Consider the following 13,751-nt stretch of genomic DNA (forward strand, 5'->3'; position numbering starts at 1 on the left):
GAGCAGAGAGGCTAAGTAGTTGCCACTGCCTTACTTCTGTACAGAAGGATCTATAAATGGTAAAAAGCAACGCAGTACAATGCATAAAGCTACTACTGTTAGTACTATGTGCTGCAATAGTACTAGCATGTGCTTGTTTCAGTATCATTTGGTATTGTGCACACTTACAATTTTGATTACTCTATGGTATATTCACCACCTCCAAGGAAACATCACTACAGGGGTATTTACCTCCTCTCCCACAAGTTGCACTGCTTCATCAGCAGTAGCAGGTCTTGATGTCTGTAATAATATGCCCACAAAAGCTTTGCAAACCTTTATTAATTGCTTCAGTGTATGAGAAAAACATAAATAAAGAGTATTGATTATTTTAGTCTTCTAAGGTCATTATATCTGCGGATACTGAAAATGCTTTTAAGCCCAGGGGGTTATGCAAGGCAAAGCTCCTTCTGTAATGGTCTGGAAGATTACTGGAATATAGTTATGGATATACTCACACATGCACCTTGGTAGTGTTCCACACAATTGTGGTGACTTATAAATCAAAGTGGTGTCCGCTTTTCTGGCTCTCTTAGAAAGCTGCTGATGGTGTTTTGTGTTGTTTGCCAAAGCTATGTTGCTGATTCCTGTGACATGCAGACCTTCCCTGATGTGGGAGGTCTGCCTGGGTCGATGATGGTTTAGGCAAACTACCAGCATAAGAAGCTGCACTGTGATTGTATCATATGTATGCATAGCCCTGTGCGCTGCAGAAAGGCATGCCACACTACTTAGTGTTTATCAGTCCCCTATCTGTGGGCAAGCTAGGAGAGCTGTTCTTCTTATCTTACCAAGCCCAAGTTTCTGGAGCTGAAGGTCACAAATTCCAACAAGCTAGATCACAACATGGTGTGACCCTGTGTTCGTGTCTGTGGCCTCTTTCCAATGACATCTCCTGTTTAAACTGAATTCCTGTCAGCGTATATATACTGGCTTGAAGTGAAAAACATTTTCATCTCACATAGGAAAGATATATACACTGACTGAAGCATTGCATGGTTACTTGCTGCTTCCCATTTACTGTGCTTTCCACCTTTTCCATGCCAGTTACATCGCAGCAATAGAGATACATTCATTTAACAACTGTCATATACATTTATTATGACTGCAGCTGTTGACAGTTATGCAACTGGGATGAAATGCATCCCCATAAAAAGCACTAGGATGAGGCCTGCTACCACACAGAGCCTGCCTAAATCCTCAAATTAGACTCAGGTACACCATGCAACAAACAGGAGTCTAAGTGAATGACTGTGAACTTGTGTATTTCAACCACGCTCTATAATATTTTTAATGTATGATCCACCTACCCCAAGCAATTTCACTTCCCCATCTCTGGTGCTGTCTAGGCACTTTGACTAGGAAACAGCAAAGGCAGCATGTTTCCCGTTTTGCTGGTTTTCCTCAGAGAAACTGAGGAAATCGCATTTTTTAAAAGCGGAGTTACGGCTTGTTTAGACCAAATGCTAACTTTGTACCATGATATGGTCTCTTATTTAAACTTAAACTTTCTTTTTATGCAGCTTTGAAGAACATGTCACACACTTTCCTCCCTCAGTTTAATATAGTGCAAAATTACTTCAATTCCCACTAGCTTCAGCAAGTTGTAGGGCATTCCTATGCTGAGATTTTGGCAGGGGCTTTGTGGAAACAGCAGCGCAGATGTATGATCATGTAAAGGCAGATTTATAGTTGCACATGAACTTTTGGGGGTTTTAGCTTCATAATCATAATGTGCCTTTGAATTCAGGCTTTTTAGAGTGTTTTAAGTGGAATAGAGATGTATCTCTTTCAGTTGCTTATGCAAATGTAAAGCTGGCACAAGTTAGCATCTGCCACTGGTATGACTGGGCAAGTGTGCCTGCTGTTTGTATGCACATAGTGCCCCAGTCCTGCAGGGCACACTGTACTTCCCCAAAATAGCTCACCTTATACGAGTCAAAGTCTGCCCATCTGGAGAAGTGCGACACAGCAGAATGTATCTCTGTGCTGGAGTAAATCTTTAATTAGGTTTGGAAAGGTCAAATACAAGATTCAGCAACACTCTTAAAGTCAACAAAGCTGACCCTTAGCACTGGATCTTATTTTTACATGTTGGCTGAGGTTTTTCCCAAAAGCAGTGCTATTCTAAGCATTTGAAAATCAGAGACCACATTGTTATTGATTATTGTTTGCATGCTTGTAGCAACAAGGACTGACTCTCTACTGAGCTGGACAAACACAGGCAGTGTGAGAACAGGCATGGGAAAACTTGGCAGTTGCTTATGGCAAGAGGTTTATCTGGATGCAAAACAGACATGTTTTTGTGGCATGTTTTCCCTCTACCACGTCTGTAACACTGTAATGAGCACTGCTGTCATATTAAATTCCTGCTGCGAGCCAGAAAGGGTCAAAGCAGAAGAGTTTCTGACACCATCCCCCCAGTGCTGTGCCTGCCAGAAGATGTAGCACGTATGAGCTCCCAGGACTCTGCCCCAAGGCTCCGTATGCTAACACCTCTCCTATCTCCCTGGGATAGAATTGAAACTGGCTTTAATGCCTGAGAAGTCCTGGAGTTAGATCATTACACAGGGCAGAAAGACACTCCCCATGTTGAAAAACTTACAATCTAAGACAAAAAAAAAAACCAAAAAACAAAAAACCCAAGGGCAATACAGGCTATGCATTCTCCTTCAGCTTACAGCGCTATTTACTTTTCCCCATCCTTACTTTTATTTTTTGTTTTTTACCTCGTCTTTGTCTTTGCTTGACTAATAACATCATCCACTTGCCCTACAGTAAATACATCTTCCTTACTTGCATGCAGTGTGGTTTTGTGAACGGTGTATCTAGATTGCTACAGAATAAAGTTAAAGCAAAATCGCTGTTGCCCATTAAGTATCAATACTCTTAAATCAGTTTCTTTCGTGCTTTCATACTCTGGTTTTGTTAAATATTTAAGTTGTTGTGTTCTTATTAAGATTAGAGGATGTTGCAACTAATCAAAATAAGCTATTGCAACAACTTTGACATTACTAGTCAGGAGCAGTTCACATTTCATAAACCTGTTTTATGGGAGCCTGTAATTATACGTTCATTAAACCTGTATGAGCTACTCACGGTTTGTATGCTTTTCAATTTTCAGCCAGAAAATTCTAAGTGTAGAAGCTACATAATTTCAAAGGGAAGAATATGCTATATTGAACTAAGATACTGTGTTACACTGAAAGAGATTAACTATATGCCCAGGACAGAACAACCTCTTCTTGCAGATGAAACCTTTAGTAACTAAAATTTTGCCATTTTGCAGTAAAGAGCCTGATTCCTCTCCAGAGATGGAGATGTATAACCACTGACAGACATAACAGTGATCAAGGTCATACAATACAACTGAGGCTGCAGTACTCCTCACTTTATCATGCAAAGTGATCTCAAGTAATTTTTAACCTTTGGTTAGGCTGTAGATCAGTCTTTTATCAAGCCTGCACATGCGGGTAATAAAACAGACTTTAGCTTATTATCACTGTTACTCTATCTGGCTTTGCTCAATCAGATGTGTTGAGCACTTCTCAAATGGGATTAAGCACCTTATTTTTTACTGCTGTAAACTCACCAACAGCTCAGCCAGGAAGAGAGAAAAGGCACTATTGTATGTGACAAGGTGCCTTCATCCTGTGGTGCACCAGGAAGGGATGCTGCAAGTGTTGGGAAAGGCCCACTGAAGCTGCTCATTTCTTGGAAGAGTCTTGGTACTGTGGAGCAAAAGCTGTGGTCACACTGCCAAAAATTAATAAAGAAAAGAAAAAATATTCATTTTCTCTTGAAGTCTGTGGCTGTCCAAAAGTTTGAAAGCTTGTGGGCTTATTTTGTGCTAATTGTTCTGTCTCTCTGCCCAAGCTGCCTGCAGAAAGAAGTCTCTGACCTACAGCTTTTTTCATCATAATGCTTGAGTATTTCTAATTTGCTGTCTGTAGGAGGCCAAGGATTAGCACAGAATTTAATGCTGTGGACTCAGATCTTCCTGCTATGTTACTATGATATTACAGACTAGGTGACTAATATTTCATACATGTAATAGCAGATGTTACACACACGTCATAACAGCCATGTTATTCTCATGGAAAGGCTCACAAGAAGTTAAAATTTGAGGGGCAAGATGATAGCTTTCACAGAGTGAGCTGACTGTGCACACAGTTGCTTGGAACAACAGGATGGCTATAGACAGGGTCATTGCACTTCATTTTTGTACACCTGTATCCAGCCCTGCTATATACCTGTCCCCTTCACTGTCCTACCACTGTCCTCCCACAGTTCACAACACCCCTCTCTCACAGCTAGAGAGTGAAACCTCTTTCTTCCTCTCCAGAGGAGAGTGGGCAAAGGTGTTGCATTCATTTCACACTCCCGGCAAGTCACAGCCTCTTGACGGGTCACTCAGTGTTGGAATTGTGTGCCTGATCAAGTAAGTGACAGTTTTAATTATTGTGCTGGATGACCTAGACTTTGTGGACAAGGTGGTGGCCTGATCTGTGAACCGGGGTTTTGTTTACCTCAACCTCTACCTTGGGTTTCAGTCCCTCCAATGAGATGTGAAAAGGTGTTAGCCAGAGGAGAGAGTCCCTTCCAACCCACAACAATGTTTCCTGGCTTCCTGAAACTTCCCATTGAGCCTCCACAGCCACCTATCCCATTCTCAGCATGCTGTCTACCTCTCCTGCTAAACTGGAGGTTGCTACTCCTGAGGATGAAGACAGTCTAAGTCATCTTTTTCCTTGTCTGTGGAAAGGCAAAACTTGAGTTTGTCTACATTAATGAAAAGCCTTGTCCTGCCTTTACATAGAAAATCCACACAATTAGAAGTATTATGAAGGAATTAGGAAATTAATACATTAGAAATATTAAGATGCAACAAGTGTAACAGTGAGTTTTCTTCAGCAACACTTTCTGAAGAAAGTCAGTGATTTGTCAGACTCACAGACAGTCTGTGAAGTTACCCACTGGATAGAGTGCAGTGCTGGTCTTAAGTGTTTATGGTCAATACAACATAGTGCATATGGGGTTGTGGGACAACACAAATGTCTGACTCATCCAGCTATCTGGAACACTGAGTGGATCTTTGCCTCCCACCCTAAAGAGGGTACTGCAAGAAGAGTGATGTTGGACAGAGGATGTGGTCGGGTTGTTACGAAAGTTAATTAAGTAGTATGAGGGAAGTAAGAACATCAACAAGTTGATTGTGGAACATATTCAAAAACAACTGAAGAGATAAGTGAAAAGAGGCTTTCATAAGAGCCTAGTGAAAAGAATGGGGAAAGATAAAGAATGAAGAAAACATCTACAGAAAGAATGTGAACATCTTGTTGACATCAGAATGCATCTAGAGTGGGAACTGAGGTCTCAGTATCAGAGTGATTTCTGATTGTTTAGCATCTGAAAAGCTGTCCATCCTTTGAGGAATTTTGAGAAGGTGGTCAAAGAGAATCCCTTAATATTGGTTAATGAGGTGTTTGAGACTCCTGTTCATGCCTGTTTAGGAAGTCCACTGAGTTGAAAGCAAGCCAAGGTCAGAGGCATCAAGCGTCCAGCAGGGTTTGTCCTTCCAAACCACCAAATGTGAAGTGGGGCAATTTCTATGATTACAGTGGCTGTTTTACCTGGATAGAGGGAAACTCGCCTGTTATCCTAGATGATGTGGAATCCCTGAGGTTCCACAATAAATACAGACAGCTTATAGATGAGCATAAGATTTATACTAGGGAAAAAATGGCATCATTAAATCCTTTAAAATATGATGTAATCTTTTTTTGGTAGAGGCAGATGAATCAATAAGTGGAAATATTTTACTTTGGGGTCAAATGGAGCTCTTTCACTTGATCATAACTTTTCTGTGAGCAGTTTAATTCATGTTTTTTGGCAAACTGTGGCTTGCTAGTGAATTGTTCACCGTGACTATTCACATACCAACACTGGAGTTGTGTGGCTGATCAAGTAAGCAACAATTTTATTTCTTACTGTCTTGGATGACCTTGTGGACAAGGTGATGACCTAATCAGTGAACTGGGATATTGTTATCCTCAAGGAGACAGTGGCAGCTGGAGGGATAGAGATAGGAAACTTAATTTTTTGCTTTTAAATACAAGTAGAACATTCTATCTATTCGCCTGCAATTTAGAAATATTTTTCTCCATTCTTTATTTTGTTTTTTATTAAAATATTTGTTTGTACCTGGAATAAGCAAAAGGAGTGCGATATAATAATCTTAGATATTACGGTAGAGATTAATAAAATAACACTAATGGTAGAAATACATTTAAATCTCTTCAGCTTCAGGCTGTGGATCAAGCTGAAACCCTGAAGATTTTATAAATAACTACAGAAAGACTGTTGCTCCTGTGTGTTCTGCCTGGACAAGACTGTCCTGCTTCAATACAAAGTGACTCTGTCTCTCTGAGCTTTTAATCCAATTTGTAGTTTCACTTGACCTCCTATCTCTGCTATTGCTATAGGCTGAAGATTTTCAAAATTATCAAAACCACTTAACTAGAATAAATAAATCAATAAAATCCCCATTTTTGACTGACATTGACATTTGAGAATATAGTTGCTTTTCTCACTCACATGCTAAGGTTTCATCTTACCTAACTTTACATGTCACAAGCATGGCTGTCTACCTCTGAGCTAGTTGTCTAGATTCTTGCAGTCAATGGAGATAAACAAGCACTCCAAGAACTCAATTCCCCTAATCAATTTAGACATCTAGCTTTGGAAGAGATGATATATGCCCTAGTTGCCTATATCTCACCAGTGACTAAAAAGAAGGTGTAGGTAAGTAGCACATACACAAACCACCACACTGTAGGTGACTACAGGGAGATGAATCCCAGCCTAGATAACTGCACTGCTAATTGGCTTAATGAAGTGGGACTCCTCTTTGGCTGAAGCTGCAGGCAAATGTTCAGACTATCCCCGAAACACCCCTTAACTCCAGCAGAAATTATTATTGTTGTTAAATGCTTGCATTTCTTATTCTTCCAGTAAAAGAAAAGCTATGTGCTCATGTTTGCTGCCTCTTAGCCTTTACTTGCTCCCTGATGTTCTACATTGCAATAAATCTAAGTTTTGGGGGGTGTTCAATACATATTCCACCTTGTGTTTTTGGAGAATAAACCATGCTCAAACCAAACTGCTTGGGTGATGCTTTCTTGACTATGCATGGCACTGGAGTATTGGTCTCTTACATGACCATGCTTCTTTTTTTTTTTTTCTGGAGAACATGGTCATCTATACAGCAAATCTTATTTCTATTCAAAACCAAACCAAACATGTCTGAACTATTAACTTTCCATTTTACTTAACTTGTGAAATGCTTCCTATGATAGAAAAAAGTCCATGCATTTTCAGTGCACAAGGCTAGGTGCAAAAAGGTATTGTCCTTATGGAGGGAAAATCTTGCTGATTAATTTTTGAACAGCATGGACCTGAGGATGTTTCTGCATGGCTGGCCAACCAGCCAGCCTGCTCCTTCTTCTTTGCCTAGCGTGGAAAGGAAAGGGAAATTCCCTTGCATGAAGTAAAGTAGTCAACTGATCCTCTGGCAAAAAGACAGAGGACAAACATTTACCAGTGAATTTCCATTCTAGAAGTGGGAATGAGAGTTTTCCACAAAAATCACAAAGGAAATCTCAATTTATTACACCAGTGTAGAACTAAAAACCAGTCCTTTTTTGGTACAAGTTCTACAGTGTACACATACCTTTATTTGCCTACATCAATATTAAAAGGAATAATAAAAAAGAGACAAGACCCGGTAAACAACCCTAAAGTGTGTGGACATACAGTCATCTCATTTAATTATGTCTGCTTAGTATTACTTTCCTCAACCTCTTTGCCACATAATATAAATAACTACAGTCTGAAAGAAACAGTAGATAATGTCATCTATGAACTGACCAAAATAACCCTGTAGATTAAATTTACCTGGGAGTAATTTCAAAATCAAAAGAGAAATACCTGAGATGAAAACAAATGTCTAGATGTAGTTTTTTTCAAGCTTAAAAATATCTGTCTTCTTCTACTGATTCATTGTTGCATAAATACCTAAAGATGTTTTGAGACATAGTTTGACATGCACATTTTTTTAATTAAATAATTTATTAGAGTGTTAAGTCTTTTGTGTCATAATGAAGCACAAATTTTGTATGCAAATATAAGCAAAGGGCATAGAAGAGTTTAGGGATTACTACCAGGAGCCACAGCTGACTGTGACTGCAACGTGAAGCTACAGAGGAATGCCCAGGTTTTCATACCATAATACAAAGTTGGGAGCTGTACTGACCACTGTCTTATTATGCAAGTCCAGAATTTCTAAGCTATTTGCAGGATAAATTAGTGTCATTTATATTTTTAAAAACAAACCCATTTGAATTTAATCTCTTCTATCAGCTCCAGTTTCCTTTGTCAAGGTGGCTTGGCAAGAAAAAGCAAACCAGAGGCAAATGGGTTTCCACATGACCTACTTTATCTGGTGAGATTTATAACTAGTCTACTCCAAAATTTTGGAGAAGCCATTTAAACACTTTGGAACACACTCGTGAAAGAGCACAAAGTCAATGGAGGAATCAAGGCATCTTGCACATGCTAGTGGAAGGGAGGTGGTAGCTGAGACAAAACCTCTGTCAGAGCCTGAACACCAGTGCAGTGAGCTGGAAGGTGGCACAAGCACCGTGACGATGTGTGTAGTTGTCACATAGCAGGGCACAGTATCTCCTGGCCAGTAAGAGTGCATTTTAGTCAGCATTTTGGGTACTGCATAGTTGGTCTGGTATGTGACCACGAAATGGGTACTGTTCTGAATGGCACGTTAGCCATGAGAGATTCAGAAATGGCAACATGCACAATGGTGCAGTACCTGGGTCTCAAGTGGTTTTGGTGCAGTAGGCAGCCAGTATGGATCCCTTCTGAGCTTCTGTAGCTGCTTTGCTCTGCACATCCTCATCTTGGCCACCAGCAGCTGCCAATAGCAAGCTCCTTTTTAAAAACAGGAGGGGAAAGAAACCTCAGTAGCCCAACTAGCTGCAAAATGACTGGGGGTAATTGACTGTTTCCTTGCTATCAGTAAAAAAATCCCCAAAGATGGTCTGAAGCAATGGAATATTGTTTGAAAAACAAGGTGGCAATTCTTTATGAACACTGACTGTTTGCAAAGCAAAAGAGTGAGATTGTTCCCAGTGGGAACAATGAGACCTCTGCAGCTATTTAGGCCATGGCTGATACACTGGCAAGGCACAGAAAATCCTCTTCCCTCTAGGACTGTCTTTGTACAGAAACACAAAAGACCTCCATAGTGCAATTAATTGAGCTCAAAGGATCTTTATCCTCTGGGCTTCCTGAGTAACAGCATGCTTGCACACAAATAACCTGCCAGGATAAAGTAAGGGGAGAGGGTGGTTGTGTTCTGACATAGGGTTACAGTAATCCCGCAAGCAATGACTGCCCCTGGGGGTATTAAGTACTTCAAACACAAGCTATACTGCAGGGGAATTTCAAAATGCCTAATGTTGTTTAAACTTCCAGAGCAAAACTGTAGCAGGCAAACTAGCTGAAGCATTCATTCTTGACAAAGGTCTTTGTGACTTTTATCCTAATTTCAGGAAATTATGCCCTAACCTAATTTATCTGAGTGAGCTAAGGATTTTTCTAGTTGTGCCCATGAACATCTCTTCATAGACAATTTCACAGCTTTAAATATGCAGATGTTAAGAGTCAGACCTAAACATTGTGCTGCTTATGCATTTCATTAGTGTTCTTAATTGCTTTGGTTTATCCTAATACAGGGTATCTAAATTATGAACAGTGGAGCATTGATGGTTATGCACAGAGAATTATGGTATTAATATTCTTGGGTTCATGGCTGTGGACTTACCTGGGAAGAGAGGGAGAGAGGGACACCTACATGCAGTCCTCTTCTGATTAGTGAAAGTGTCAGTGGAAGTGTGAATGGGTAACTCAAATGGTTGCTAGAAGAAAAGGAAATCCACTGCCACAACTAGAAAGGGAATAGTCCATCAGACAACATCCTAACTTGTCATTTGGAAATCTTTCTTATTTTCTTCAATTACATTTTCTTCAATTCAGTAATCCAATAAATCATTTTTATGTCCAGTGTGGGGGCTTGCGATTAGGCTCAACAACAAGGGATAGTCTAAAAGGCAGTTTTTAGTACTTAATCACTTGACATTAACTCCTTTTCTCTAACCTACAATTTATCACTATATGGCAGGAATGAAACTCACACACAGAATTTTGTCTCTGGATAGCTATTTTCAAGAAAATGAATTGACAGACAAACACATAACAAATACATGAAAACCAGTGCCAGACTCCAGGCTAACACTGTTTCCAATGTGTTTTAAAATACAAATGTAATGTTTTGAAATTTGACCTCGGGGACAATTTTGTGTCTTTGGACCAGATAATTTGTTTGGTTGGTGCCTCCATAGACTCTGCTTGAGCTAAAAGACTCTGGCTTGCTTTGATTAGCCCTCAAGACATGGGTTAATTAGGAGGATTGAAATGAACCGTTAGATCATCCTACAACACTCTAATGCCAATGGCATTTTTAGTAAGTTCACACTGATTCTACATGTTCTTGCTCTGAGGATATCAAATTGTTTCCAGGTTTCTAAAGGAAACTTCAAAATCTTTTGGTCTTCTGTGACACTTGGATAATCTCAAATGTTGAGGTTCTTGAACAACGGCATTAGTGGTTTAAACAGAAGAGGTATACTGAAACCCAGCTTGAAATCTAAACCTAACAGTACAATTTGAGTTCATGCTTATGAACTGCAGGCATCAAAACACTGTTTTACTCTTTCCAATATACCCACTGAGGCAGTTGAAATGATGTGTAAAAATGTATGTGAGAATGGTTTGGATTCTAGGATTTGTGCACTTTTAATATTGATAAAGGCCAACATTCGGTTTTTTTCTTTTTTTTTTAACGTTTTTGGCAAAATATCTCCTTATTTGATGATCTTTCTGTTAGTGCTTAATAGTACTTTATCTGTCACAATTATGAAAAGATTTATGGTGGAATCGATACACTGATTTGAATACCTTTAGGCTTTCAGCTTTATTTTTTTTCCCTGTTATCTCTGCAAATGCCCTCGTTAAGACGCTCCAACCGCTGCTCTTCAACTTTTTAATGCTATCTACCTTGATGAATCACAGCACCGCGGTGCTCCCTCCAACAACGACACACTAGGGGGACTATTTCTCTTCAGTGGAAGAGCACCGGTGCTAACAACCACCACAACGATCCCGTGCCAGAAGCTTGCAGTTAAATAATCTGTAAAAAAACAAAAGAATAATAAAATTTATCTGGAGATTTATTTCTGGCATAGTGGAAGCGGCAGAGAGCACCAGCAGCAGAGATGTTGAATGAGTTGGGTCTTTCCCTTTTAATTGAATAGTGGTTGGGATTGCCCTGCGTATCATTCTCCTTTTGTTTTGTTCTGTTTGGGTATTTATCTGATCGCAGAGTGACCAGCAAGCCCTGCCTCGAGGAGCTCATCGCCAGGCTCTCAGCCAGGAGGGGAAGGACGAATGAGGGAAGGCACCGCCGCACACCCCGTGCTGCCAGCGGCGCTGCCGGCTGAGGGCAATCCCCGCCGCCGTCTCCCGGCAGCCAGACCGTCGGCTGCGGCTATTCCCCAGAGAAGAGCAGCCGAGGCCACGCTCGCAGCCCACCGACACCCCACTTAATAATACCGCAGATCAATAAGCAGGCACGAGCAGCCGAAACTTTATTATTTTTTTTCTGTAGGGAACAGTGCTGTGGAGGGGAGGGATTCGGGGCGAGGGGTGGGCGCTGGTAGTTCCAGAGGTTTAAAATTCTTTCGACCTTCCACCCTAACGAGTCCATCCTGCCGTCATAGGCCGCCCCTCGTGGCACCCTCTGCATTAGAGAAGCGCCGTCAAGCCCCAGCTCCGGGTCTAGCTCGGGAAGGACGGAGAACGGCCCACCGCTGGCATTGCGCCTTTCCGCTCTCACACCCTGACTTTGTAACTTTTTAGTGCTAAGGCAGTTTCAGATCGCTAGAAAGAGTTTACTTCTGCCGAGTTGCTTTTAACGTAGTTCTCACAGGGTTTTGCGGTCGGTTTTGGTGCCCCCCCCCCCCCCCCCCCTTTTCTCCGCATCTGCAGAGAACGATTTTGCTGTGGGTTTCAAAGAATCACCATTTCAGCTGCGATTTTAATAGCGGTTATTCAAACCAACACCCGCTTCCTCGTCCCTCTGAAACTAACAAAAACCGATCTCCCTGCCGGGCGAGGGTCGGGGTGGCTCCCTCACCCCCTTTTTCTTCTGCAAGCACACAGCTGCCCACCCGTCTTCTCCTCTCCTCAACCCTTCCCACCCCACTGACGACCGCGCCGCCGCAGTCCCCGCCGCCCGCCGACTACAGCTCCCAGGATCCCTCAGGGAGGCGCCGTCCGTTCCCTCCCCTTCCCTCCCTTCTCCCTCCCGGCCCTTGTTGTTTGAAAAGGCTCCGGCGGAGTTTCAGGAGGAGCCGTGGCGCCGCGGCAGCTCTGCTCGGGGCGGTGCGGGGCCGACGTTGGGGGCGGGAGGGGAGGCGCTGTGGGAAAAAGTAGGCTGGGGGACAGGGGGATGGACACGACGCCGCGAATACCAGAGTAAACCCCTCCCACGGTCGCCGGGAGCGGGGTGCGACCCAGCCGCGGCCGGCCCCCGCCCCCCTCTCGGAGGTGAAGGCGAAAGAGGCAGGAGGGCTGGGCGATCCCCTCCTCCCGGCGAAGGGAGAGGAGGGAGAAGGGGAAGGAGAGAGCCCGAGAAGCTGCGGCGGCCAGCGCTGAGCTCGGCTCGGCCGTGGGGCGAGTGGAGTGGAGGGGAGGGAGGGGAAGACCTCCGCGGCCCTTCCCCGGCGGGAGGGTCCCGACGGCGCGGGGGGCGGTGCCGCTGACGCGGGGCGGTGGCTGGATCCTGCCCTGGGACGCTGGATCCGAAGTTGCGGCGGGGCGGCGGTTGCCGTTGTCGTCTCTCCCGATGTTCGTGTGACTCGGCGGCGGCAACAAGAAGGAGGAGGAGGACGGGGAGAGCCCCCAGCCTCAGCTCAGCTCGCCGCTCCTGCTTGTTGTGCGTGAGAGACAGACACACTACACCGCTCCCCCGTCCGTCCCCTTCCCTCGCCCCGTAACCCCGGGAGGCCGGAGCGGGCGCGGTGCTGCCGCCGCGTCTCGGGGCTGTTTCGACTCGGCCCGCTACTGCTGCCTGAGGAAAAGGAGGACGAGGACTGCCCCGGCGGGCAGACGGCCCAGCCATGAGCGGCGGGGAGGTGGTCTGCTCGGGCTGGCTCCGAAAGTCCCCACCGGAGAAGAAGTTGAAACGCTATGTGAGTGCCCTCTGCTACTCGCGGTCCCCCCTCTCTTCCCCGCTTCTTCCCCGGCGGGGCTCCCCGCTCGCTTCCCGCTACCGCCCGGCCCGGCTCGGCCCAGCCTCCCCGCGCGGTCCCTCACGGCCGGGCCCGGCGGCGGCGCCGTGGACGAGCCGTCCTCCCGGCCGCCTCCCCTTTTAGCCGGGACTGCTGCCCGCGGCGCTCCCCGGTCCTTTATTTCACTTTTGTTGCCCATTATTTTCTTTTCCTTCCTCCCTCCCTTTCTCCTTCTTTTCCCTTCAGAAAAGGAGCGCCGAGCGGTCAAGATGTTTCTGCCCTGCT

The 13,751-nt window shown here is 43.9% G+C and overlaps 1 protein-coding gene across 8 annotated transcripts in view; it reads left to right on the forward strand.

Moving 5' to 3' along the window:
* Positions 1-13,299: 13,299 nt before the first annotated feature.
* Positions 13,300-13,751, forward strand: part of GAB1 (GRB2 associated binding protein 1) — a 100,848-nt gene continuing 100,396 nt past the window's right edge. For all 8 annotated transcript variants that reach the window (XM_057419418.1, XM_057419425.1, XM_057419439.1 and 5 more), the window contains exon 1: positions 13,300-13,427. In XM_057419418.1, coding sequence (XP_057275401.1) covers positions 13,356-13,427 — 72 coding nt within the window. In that variant the 5' untranslated portion in view covers positions 13,300-13,355. The remainder of the gene's footprint in view (positions 13,428-13,751) is intronic.

This window comes from Pezoporus wallicus, unplaced genomic scaffold (genome assembly GCF_028554395.1).
Source record: "Pezoporus wallicus isolate ANWC-B61680 ecotype Strahan unplaced genomic scaffold, APGP_CSIRO_Pwel_v1 contig_6597, whole genome shotgun sequence".
Taxonomy (NCBI): Eukaryota; Metazoa; Chordata; class Aves; order Psittaciformes; family Psittacidae; genus Pezoporus; species Pezoporus wallicus.